At 44.6% G+C, this 12500-nt stretch overlaps 1 protein-coding gene across 4 annotated transcripts in view; it reads right to left on the reverse strand.

The window, feature by feature from the left end:
* LOC123993692 (glutamate receptor 3-like) overlaps positions 1 to 12500 on the reverse strand; it is a 313553-nt gene that overhangs the window by 185361 nt on the left and 115692 nt on the right. For all 4 annotated transcript variants that reach the window (XR_006831497.1, XM_046296096.1, XM_046296095.1 and 1 more), the window contains exon 3: positions 2687 to 2926. Coding sequence is in view for 3 of the 4 variants with exons in the window: in XM_046296096.1 (XP_046152052.1) it covers positions 2687 to 2926 (240 nt within the window). In the remaining variant the exon portion in view is untranslated. The remainder of the gene's footprint in view (positions 1 to 2686; positions 2927 to 12500) is intronic.

Below are 12500 nucleotides of genomic sequence, written 5' to 3' on the forward strand. Positions count from 1 at the left end.
GTCTAGAGGGAATACACATCCTGCTACTGTCTAGAGGAGGGAATACACATCCTGCTACTGTCTAGAGGAGGGAATATACATACTGCTACTGTCTAGAGGAGGGAATACACATCCTGCTACTGTCTAGAGGAGGGAATACACATCCTGCTACTGTCTAGAGGAGAGAATACACATCCTGCTACTGTCTAGAGGGAATACACATCCTGCTACTGTCTAGAGGAGTGAATACACATCCTGCTACTGTCTAGAGGGAATACACATCCTGCTACTGTCTAGAGGAGGGAATACACATCCTGCTACTGTCTAGGAGGGAATACACATCCTGCTACTGTCTAGAGGAGGGAATACACATCCTGCTACTGTCTAGAGGAGGGAATACACATCCTGCTACTGTCTAGAGGAGGGAATATACATCCTGCTACTGTCTAGAGGAGGGAATATACATCCTGCTACTGTCTAGAGGAGGGAATACACATCCTACTACTGTCTAGAGGATGGAATACACATCCTGCTACTGTCTAGAGGGAATACACATCCTGCTACTGTCTAGAGGAGGGAATACACATCCTGCTACTGTCTAGAGGGAATACACATCCTGCTACTGTCTAGAGGGAATACACATCCTGCTACTGTATAGAGGAGGGAATATACATCCTGCTACTGTCTAGAGGAGGGAATACACATCCTGCTACTGTCTAGAGGAGGGAATATACATCCTGCTACTGTCTAGAGGAGACAGCTTAGTTACAATGACATACTGCACCCACAGCTTAGTTACAATGACATACTGCACCCACAGCTTAGTTACAATGACATACTGCACCCACAGCTTAGTTACAATGACATACTGCACCCACAGCTTAGTTACAATGACATACTGCACCCACAGCTTAGTTACAATGACATACTGCACCCACAGCTTAGTTACAATGACATACTGCACCCACAGCTTAGTTACAATGACATACTGCACCCACAGCTTAGTTACAATGAAATACTGCACCCACAGCTTAGTTACAATGAAATACTGCACCCACAGCTTAGTTACAATGACATACTGCACCCACAGTTTAGTTACAATGACATACTGCACCCACAGCTTAGTTACAATGACATACTGCACCCACAGCTTAGTTACAATGACATACTGCACCCACAGCTTAGTTACAATGACATACTGCACCCACAGCTTCGTTACAATGACATACTGAAGCCAAAACTTAGTTACAATGACATACTGCACCCACAGCTTAGTTACAATGACATACTGCACCCACAGCTTAGTTACAATGAAATACTGCACCCACAGCTTAGTTACAATGAAATACTGCACCCACAGCTTAGTTACAATGACATACTGCACCCACAGCTTAGTTACAATGACATACTGCACCCACAGCTTAGTTACAATGACATACTGCACCCACAGCTTAGTTACAATGACAAACTGCACCCACAACTTAGTTACAATGAAATACATTTCTTCCAGTTTAAAAGTAGGTGGTGGTTGTGTGTGGCCTGTAGATACATTTCACAGTGCTTATAGAATGTCACCCACTTCCTTGTTTCAACTAGAGGGTAATGTTCCAGCACACTGCACCTGTGGTTTGCATAGTTTGTCATTTTGGCTATGGATATTCTGTTATAATCTCCACCTGGCACAGCCAGAAGAGGACTGGCCACACCACATATGCTCTCTCTAATTCTCTCTTTCTCTCTCTCGGAGGACCTGAGCCCTAGGGCCATGCCCCAGGACTACCTGACATGATGACTCCTTGCTGTCCCCAGTCCACCTGGCCGTGCTGCTGCTCCAGTTTCAACTGTTCTGCCTTATTATTATTCGACCATGCTGGTCATTTATGAACATTTGAACATCTTGGCCATGTTCTGTTATAATCTCCACCCGGCACAGCCAGAAGAGGACTGGCCACCCCACATAGCCTGGTTCCTCTCTAGGTTTCTTCCTAGGTTTTGGCCTTTCTAAGATGTTTTTCCTAGCCACCGTGCTTCTACACCTGCATTGCTTGCTGTTTGGGGTTTTAGGCTGGGTTTCCGTACAGCACTTTGAGATATCAGCTGATGTACGAAGGGCTATATAAATACATTTGATTTGATATGTTGATGCTGTCAACTGTTTCAAGTGCAACCTCAACTAAACCAAGTCAAGGTTTATGGTAGAACCAACCTGCTAAACCTTACCTACCACTGTCTGTGTTGCATGATATATTATATAGCAAAAACTACTTTGTCATTTTTCCTGTGAATATGATCAATTTTGATGAACTCAAAAAGTACTTCAATAGCACCAAGCTCTGTCGGTGTGTTTACCTCACACCCTGAACTATCATCAAGGCCTGTGATGGCATGGCACCTACCTCTGTCGGTGTGTTTACCTCACACCCTGAACTACATCAAGGCCTGTGATGGCATGGCACCTACCTCTGTCGGTGTGTTTACCTCTGTCGGTGTGTTTACCTCACACCCTGAACTATCGCAAGGCCTGTGATGGCATGGCACACCCTGAACTATCGCAAGGCCTGTGATGGCATGGCACCTACCTCTGTCGGTGTGTTTACCTCACACCCTGAACTATCTCAAGGCCTGTGATGGCATGGCACCTACCTCTCTCGGTGTGTTTACGTCACACCCTGAACTATCTCAAGGCCTGTGATGTCATGGCACCTACCTCTGTCGGTGTCGTAGAGGTAGACAAACTTTTGCCACTTGTAGTGTGACAGCAGGCTGAGGACGGCCCCACGCAGTGCAGGTCTCATCTGGATGACGAACTGCACCTCGTTGTCGGTGGGGTAACTGGGCGTGACGAAGGAGGTGTGCAGCGCACCACAGAATGACGTCAGGGTGTTCATGGACTTTTTATCGTAGAAGCCGAAGATGGCATAGACCCCTCGGGAGAACTGAGAGCAGACTGGAGAGAGGGGGAGAGAGAGAGAGAGGGAGGGAGAGAGAGGGAGAGAGAGGGGAGAGGGAGGGAGAGAGGGAGAGAGAGGGAGAGAGAGGGAGGGAGGGAGAGGGAGGGAGAGGGGGAGAAAGGGGAGAGAGAGGGAGAGAGGGAGAGAGGGAGAGAGAGGGAGAGAGGGAGGGAGAGGGGGAGAAAGGGAGAGAGAGGAGAGAGGGAGGGAGAGAGGGAGAGAGGGAGAGAGAGGGAGAAAGGGAGAGAGAGGGAGAGAGGGAGGGAGGGAGAGGGAGGGAGAGAGGGAGGGAGGGAGAGGGAGGGAGAGGGGGAGAAAGGGAGAGAGAGGGAGAGAGGGAGAGAGGGAGAGAGAGGGAGAGAGGGAGGGAGAGGGGGAGGAGGGAGAGAGAGGGAGAGAGGGAGGGAGGGAGGGAGAGAGGGAGAGAGAGGGAGAGGGGAGAGAGGGGAGAGGGAGGGAGGGAGAGGGAGGGAGGGAGGGGAGAGGGAGAGAGGGAGGGAGAGGGGAGAAAGGGAGAGAGAGGGAGAGAGGGAGAGAGGGAGAGAGAGGGAGAAAGGGAGAGAGAGGGGAGGGAGAGAGGGAGAGAGAGGGAGAAAGGGAGAGAGAGGGAGAGAGGGAGGGAGGGAGGGAAGCGTTAGGATGCTCGAGAGAGAAAACAAGATCAGACACACACCCACACATATGTCAAGTGTTTGAAAATTCAAATTTTCTTGGTAGCTACACTGCAGATCAAATCTATAACAGCCAATTTGTGGAATGAGATGTTGCCATAAGACCAGCATAACTCTTTATCAGGGAGCCTATTTGCATAGGATGACATTTATTCAGCTGGGGAAAACACTTGCATTTATTTGTAGATCTGTCATGTTCTCTGGTGAGACCTCAGAATCTGGCAGCAATAAAGACCCAGGCAATGTCGCAAATGACAATACTTTTGACCAGGGCTCATAGGGCTCTGGACAAAAGTAGTGCACTACAAAGGGAATAGGGCTCTGGACAAAAGTAGTGCACTACAAAGGGAATAGGGCTCTGGACAAAAGTAGTGCACTACAAAGGGAATAGGGCCCTGGTCGAAAGTAGTGCACTACAAAGGGAATAGGGCTCTGGTCGAAAGTAGTGCACTACAAAGGGAATAGGGCTCTGGTCTAAAGTAGTGCACTACAAAGGGAATAGGGCTCTGGTCGAAAGTAGTGCACTACAAAGGGAATAGGGTAACATTTGGGATTTGGGATCCAGTTTAGTCAAGAACAGACCAAAGACTTGTGCTATTGACTATTCTACTATTCTATCGTTTCCACTACGTGGATTGATGGCAGCATTCGCGTGAAACTGAAAGTGGGAACCTCTGCTTTTAATCAGGGCAAGGTGACCGGAAACATGACCGAATACAAACAGTGTAGCTATTCCCTTCGCAAGGCAATCAAACATCACACATCGGCGTACACATCACAGACAAACTGAATTGGTCCACCCACACAGCAGCAGCGCCTCTTCAACCGCAGGAGGCTGAAGAAATTCGGCCTGTCACCAAAAGCACTCACAAACTTCTACAGATGCACAATCGAGAGCATCCTGTCGGGCTGTATCACCGCCTAGTACGGCAACTGCTCCGCCCACAACCGTAAGGCTCTCCAGAGCGTAGTGAGGTCTGCACAATGCATCACCGGGGGCAAACTACCTGCCCTCCAGGACACCTACACCACCCGATGTCACAGGAAGGCCATAAAGATCATCAAGGACACAACCACCCGAGCCACTGCCTGTTCACCCCGCTATCGTCCAGAAGTCAAGGTCAGTACAGGTGCATCAAAGCTGGGACCGAGAGACTGAAAAACAGCTTCTATCTCAAGGCCATCAGACTGTTAAACAGCCACCACTAACATTGAGTGGCTGCTGCCAACACACTGACTCAACACCAGCCACTTTAATAATGGGAATTGATGGGAATTGATGTAAAATATATCACTAGCCACTTTAAACAATGCTACTTAATATAATGTTTACATACCCTACATTATTTATCTCATATGGATACGTATATACTGTACTCTATATCATCTACTGCATCTTGCCTATGCCGCTCTGTACCATCACTCATTCAAATATCTTTATGTACATATTCTTTATCCCTTTACACTTATGTGTATAAGGTAGTAGTTTTGGAATTGTTAGCTAGATTACTCGTTGGTTATTACTGCATTGTCGGAAATAGAAGCACAAGCATTTCGCTACACTCGCATTAACATCTGCTAACCATGTGTATGTGACAAATAACATTTGATTTGATTTGATTTGACATCAGGCAAGCTCAATCAAACCCAGATCAAGTATTTGAAATCATTTTAAATAGTATTTGGTAAAGGTTTAGTGAAGAAACATGCAGCAGGCTAACCTAATGTAGCAGACATAGAAAGACATCGGAGCTGAGTCGTCACTTCCACTTCAAATACTGTTTCCCTGACAACCAGACACATCACATTCCTTTCAATGCTGTTAAGGGTGTGTTGTGTCTGATAAACACAACTCTACCACTGTTAATCACACTTGAAAGAGATTCGCTTTCCACGTGTTTCCGATTGACAAATCATACCGTCTGATTAGCTAATCAAGTGTTCCTAACGTTTCCAAGCCTCTGGAATGATACATCCAATCACGTCTGCTGTTTTAATGTCATGTTGACCATTGGTGGTATTAGAACACATCAGCTAGAATGTACATAGCTAGAATGTACATCACACAGGGGCTTCATACACCCCAACAATCTGAGGAGAGGCACAAAGTCCATGCGGATTGCTGGGGGATGGTCCTGTGGGGGCTGGACCCCCCATTCAGATGTTGGAGAAATTTTGCATTTTTCAAACACCTGAAACAGCTTTTTCCTGCAAATCTCTGCATATCTAAACATGCACCAGAGGTTGGTGCCGTCAGCCAAACACATCACCTGGGGCACACTGCCTGCCCTGCCGGACATCTACAGCAACTGGTGTCACAGGAAGGCCAAGATGACCATCAAGGACATCAAGCACCCGAGCCACGGCCTGTTCACCCTGCTACCATCTAGATGATCATCAAGGACTTCAAGCACCCGAGCCACGGCCTGTTCACCCTGCTACCATCTAGATGATCATCAAGGACTTCAAGCATCCGAGCCACGTCCTGTTCACCCTGCTACCATCTAGATGATCATCAAGGACTTCAAGCACCCGAGCCACGGCCTGTTCACCCTGCTACCATCTAGATGATCATCAAGGACTTCAAGCACCCGAGCCACGGCCTGTTCATCCTGCTACCATCTAGATGATCATCAAGGACTTCAAGCACCCGAGCCACGGCCTGTTCATCCTGCTACCATCTAGAAGGTCGGAGACTGTACAGCTTGGACTGAGTGACTGAAAAACAGCTTGAATCTCCAGGCCATCAGGCTGTTAAATAATCATCACTAGTTGGTCAGTACCCTGCCCTGAACTTAGCCACAGTTACTAGCCGGCTGCCACCCGGTTCTCAACCTTCTCATCCTATACAGTGCCTTGCAAAAATATTCACCCCCCTTGGTGTTTTTCCTATTTTGTTACATTACAACCTATAATTTAAATTCATTTTTATTTGGATGTCATGTAATGGACATACACAAAATAGTCCACATTGGTGAAATGAAATGACAAAAAATTACTTGTTTCAAAAAATGATAAAAATAAAAAAATGGAAAAGTGATGTGTGCATTTGTATTCACCCCCTTTGCTATGAAGCCCCGAAATAAGATCTGGTGCAACCAATTACCTTCAGTAGTCACATAATTAGTTAAATAAAATCCACCTGTGTGCAATCTAAGTGTCACATGATCTGTCACATGATCTCAGTATATATACACACCTGTTCTGAAAGGCCCCAGAGTCTGCAACACCACTAAGCAAGGGGCACCACCAAGAAAGCAGCCTCATGAAGACCAAGGAGCTCTTCAAACAGGTCAGGCACAAAGTTGTGGAGAAGTACAGATTAGGATTGGGTTATAAAAAAATATCAGAAACTATGAACATCCCATTTAATCATTTGAACATCCCATTTAGCACCATTTAATCATTATTAGAAAAATGTAAAGAATATGGCACCACAACAAACCTGCCAAGAGAGGGCCGCCCACCAAAACTCACGGACCAGGCAAGGAGGTCATTAATCAGAGAGGCATCAAAGAGACCAAGGAGAACCCTGAAGGAGCTGCAAAGCGCCACAGCGGAATTTGGAGTATCTGTCCATAGGACCGCTTTTAGCCATACACTCCACAGAGCTGGGCTTTAAGGAAGAGTGGCCAGAAAAAAATAAGCAAACATGTTTGGTGTCTGTCAAAAGTCATGTGGGAGACTCCTCAAACATATGGAGGAAGGTACTCTGGTCAGATGAGACTAAAATTGAGATTTTTGACCATCAAGGAAAATGCTATGTCTGGCGCAAACCCAACACCTCTCATCACCCCGAGAATACCATCCCGACAGTGAAGCAGCATCATGCTATGGGGATGTTTTTCATCGGCAGAGACTGGGAAACTGGTCAGAATTGAAGGAATAATGGATGGTGCTAAATACAGGGATTTATTGAGGGAAACTGTTTCATTCTTCCAGAGATTTGAGACTGGGACAATGACCCTAAGCATACTGCTAAAGAAACACTCGAGTGGTTTAAGGGGAAACATTTAAATGTCTTGGAATGGCCTAGTCAAAGCCCAGACCTCAATCCAATTGAGAATCTGTGGTTTGACTTAAAGATTCCTGTACACCAGTGGAACCCATCCAACTTGAAGGAGCTGGAGCAGTTTTGCCCTGAAGAATGGGCAAAATCCCAGTGGCTAGATGTGCCAAGCTTATAGAGACATACCACAAGAGCTGCAAAAGGTGTCACTACAAAGTATTGAATTTGGGGGTGAATAGTTATGCACACTCAAGTTTCCATTTTTTTGTCTTATTTCTTGTTTGTTTCCCCCAAAAAATATGTTGTATCTTTAAAGTTTTAGGCATGTCGTGTATATCAAATGACAAAACTAAATTTTAATTCCAGGTTGTAAGGCAACAAAATAGGAAAAATGACAAGAGGGGTGAAAACTTTCACTGTACACACCTTTTCCATTCATATACTGTCCATACTGTCTATACACACCATCCTATACATATATATTTATATTCCAGACTCTGACAATACATATACATTCCAATTTTTTTTTTTTTGATTTGCGTGTATTGGTTTGTATTTTTAGATATTACTGCACTGCTGAATCTGGGAACACAAGCATTTAGTTAGGTATTACTGCACTGTTGGAGCTGGGAACACACGCATTTAGTTAGGTATTACTGCACTGTTGGAGCTGGGAACACACGCATTTAGCTACACCCACAATAACATCTGCTAAATACAGTACCTGTCAAAAGTTTGTTCATTCAAGGGTTTTTCTTTATAAGCTTCTTCAAGTGCAGTCGCAAAAACCATCAAGCGCTATGATGAAACTGGCTCTCATGAGGACCGTACCAGGAAGAAAATAACCAGAGTTACCTCTGCTGCAGAGGATAAGTTCATTAGAGTTAACAGCCTCAGAAATTGCAGCCCAAATAAATGTTTCACAAAGTTCAAGTAACAGACACATGTCAACATCAACTGTTCAGAGGAGACTGTGTGAATCAGGCATTCATCGTTGTCGAATTGCTGCAAAAAAAACTACTAAAGGACACCAATAAGAAGAAGAGACTTGCTTGTGGCAAGAATCATGAGCAATGGATATTAGACCGGTGTAATCTGTCCTTTGGTCTGATGAGTCCAAATTTTAGATTTTTGGTTCCAACTGCAGTGTCTTTGTGAGACGCAGACTAGGTGAAAGGGTGATCTCCGTGTGTGTGGTTCCCACCGTGAAGTGTGGAGGAGGAGGTGTGATGTGTGGAGGTGCTTTGTTGGTGACACTGCTTAATTTATTTAGATTTCAAGTCACACTTAACCAGCATGGCTACCACAGCATTCTGATGGTTTGGGATAAGTTGTACCATAGAGTCAAGGTTAAGCAGCCAACAAGTGCTCAGCATATGTGTGAACTCCTTCAAGACTGTTGGAAAAACATTCCAGGTGAAGCTGGATAACAAGACTGTGCAAAGCTGTCATCAAGGTAAAGGGTGGCTATACATTCTGATTTGTTTAACCTTTATTCAACTAGGCAAGTCAGTTAAGAACAAATTCTCATTCACAATGACGGCCTACCCCAGGCCAAACCCGGACGATGCTGGGCTATTTGTGTCAGGATTTGGCCAGGGTTGTTCCGGTTTTTGGTCACTAGATGCCCCCATTGTGCCTTTTGACCTTTTGTTTTCCCTTGATCCCCATTATTATTTGCACCTGTGCCTCGTTTCCCCTGATTGTATTTAAACCCTTTGTTTTCCTCAGTTCTTTGCTCTGTGTTTGTATGTTAGCACCCAGCCCTAGTACTCTGTGAACTCTTGTTGATCCCGGTGGACTCTCTTGTGGAATTCTGTTTTTTGTTCTTGTTTGTTTGTTTTTTGAGTATCTTTTGAGGCATTTTGTGCTTTGTCTTGGAGGATTACCTTTGTTCTTGTGGAATTCCTTTTGAGGTTGTGGAGTTACATTTTTTTCCTGAAGAACTTCACTTTTTACTTCATTAAATACACCGTCTCAAGTACTGCTGTGTCTGCCTCATCTTCTGGGTTCTGCCGACTATTCGTGGTTAAGTGACTGTTTCTCACTCCGGAGACCCGGGTTCGTAACCGGGTCCTGACAATTTGTGCGTTGCCCTATGGGACTCCCCATCACAGCCGGATGTGATGCAGCCCAGATTTGAACCAGGTACTGTAGTGATGACTCTTGCACTGAGATGCAGTGTCTGACACCACTGCGCTACTCAGGAGCCAAAAAAAAAACAATAACCCACATCTCCCCATGAACATTTATCTCTAGTCACAATGAGAGAGAGAGAGAGAGAGAGAGAGAGAGAGAGAAAGAAAAAAGATAATTACTCGACACATTGGAAAGAATCAACAACAAAAAAACCTAAACAGAGAGTACATAGTGGCAGAATACCTGACCACTGTGACCGACACAAACGTACGGAAGGCTTGACTATGTACAGACTCAGCGAGCTTAGCCTTGCTATTGAGAAAGGCCGCCATAGGCAGGCCTGGCTCTCAAGAGAAGACAAGCTATGTGCTCACTGCCCACAAAATTAGGTGCACTTCTCAACCTACTGCCAAATGTGTGCCCATATTAGAGACACATATTTCCCTCAGATTACACAGACCAACAAAGAATTTGAAAAATAAACCCAATTTTGACAAACTCCCATATCTACTGGGTGAAATACCAGTGTGCCATCACAGCAGCAAGATGTGTGACCTGTTGCCACAAGAAAATGGCAAACAGTGAAGAACAAACTGTAATGAACTTCGTCTGTTGTTTGTAGAGAGTCAGACCGAAATGCAGCGTGTAGGTTACTCATGACTTTTAATGAAGAATAATGCGGTACATGAAATAACTGAAAATACAAAAACAACAAACGAGTGAAACTAATACAGCCTATCTGGTGACTAACACTAAGACAGGTACAATCACCCACGAAATACAACGCACACTCAAGCTACCTAAATACGGTTCCCAATCCGAGACAACTAGAATCAGCTGACTCCAATTCGGAATCGCCTCAGGCAGCCAAGCCTAACTAGACACACCCCTACTAATACACACTCCCAATTAATACAAACCCCAATACGAAATACAACATATAAACCCATGTCACACCCTGGCCTACCCAAACATATAACAAAAACACAAGATACAATGACCAAGGCGTGACACAAACACCATTGTAAATACAAACCATTTTTATGTTTATTTATTTTCCCTTTTGTACTTTAACTCTTTGCACATAATATGACATTTGAAATGTCTTTATTATTTTGGAACTTTTGTGAGTGTAATGTTTACTGTTTATTTTTGTTTATTTCACTTTTGTTTATTATCTATTTAACTTGCTTTAGCAATGTAAACATATGTTTTCCATGCCAATAACACCCTTAAATGTAATTTAATTGAGACAGAGAGAGACCGATCTCTTTCTCCCTCTCTGATTCCCGAGCTATCTCTTTCTCCCTCTCTGTCTCCCTCTCTTTTTAACAAGCCATAACAATATCCCTGTTATCTCTCTAGAGCTTTATGGAGCATAGATTGGACCCAACGACAACTTCATCATTCATCCAGGAGAGCGAGAGGCCTGGCCCGGCTTGTCAGGGATAAATGCTTAACGGAGTAACGCTGTGCTCCAGCTTTGTGTCTCATCCCTCTTGTAATTAGGTGAAACTGAAATAAATGTGGTAGGTGGAAACAAACCAGGTGTGTGTTTGTGTGTGTGTCCGGATGCGTTATCAGTTTGGAGACTCAGGGATTCCTTGTGTCACATTGAATTACAATATTGCATATTTACTTCACAAGCAACACACACAATTAGAGAACACTGGCACACACAATTAGAGAACACTGGCACACATAATTAGAGAACACTGGCACACACAATTAGAGAACACTGGCACACACAATTAGAGAACACTAGCACACACAATTAGAGAACACTGGCACACACAATTAGAGAAGACTAGCATACACAGTTAGAGAACACTGGTACGCACAATTAGAGAACACTGGCACACACAATTAGAGAACACTGGCACACACAATTAGAGAACACTGGCACACACAATTAGAGAACACTGGCACACACAATTAGAGAACACTGGCACACACAATTAGAGAACATTGGCACACAATTAGAGAACACTGGCACACACAAGTAGAGAACACTGGCACACACAATTAGAGAACACTGGCACACACAATTAGAGAACACTGGCACACACAATTAGAGAACACTGGCACACACAATTAGAGAACATTGGCACACAATTAGAGAACACTGGCACACACAAGTAGAGAACACTGGCACACACAATTAGAGAACACTGGCACACACAATTAGAGAACACTGGCACACACAATTAGAGAACACTGGCACACACAATTGGAGAACACTGGCACACACAATTAGAGAACACTGGCACACACAATTAGAGAACACTGGCACACACAATTAGAGAACACTAGCATACACAGTTAGAGAACACTGGTACGCACAATTAGAGAACACTGGCACACACAATTAGAGAACGCTGGCACACACAATTAGAGAACACTGGCAGACACAATTAGAGAACACTGGCACACACAATTAGAGAACACTGGCACACACAATTAGAGAACACTGGCAGACACAATTAGAGAACACTGCACCACACAATTAGAGAACACTGGCACACACAATTAGAGAACATTGGCACACAATTAGAGAACACTGGCACAGACAATTAGAGAACACTGGCACACACAATTAGAGAACACTGGCACACACAACTAGAGAACAATGGCAGACACAATTAGAGAACACTGGCACACACAATTAGAGAACACTGGCACACACAATTAGAGAACACTGGCACACACAATTAGAGAACACTGGCACACACAATTAGAGAACACTGGCAC

Source organism: Oncorhynchus gorbuscha, linkage group LG13 (genome assembly GCF_021184085.1).
Source record: "Oncorhynchus gorbuscha isolate QuinsamMale2020 ecotype Even-year linkage group LG13, OgorEven_v1.0, whole genome shotgun sequence".
Lineage (NCBI taxonomy): Eukaryota > Metazoa > Chordata > Actinopteri > Salmoniformes > Salmonidae > Oncorhynchus > Oncorhynchus gorbuscha.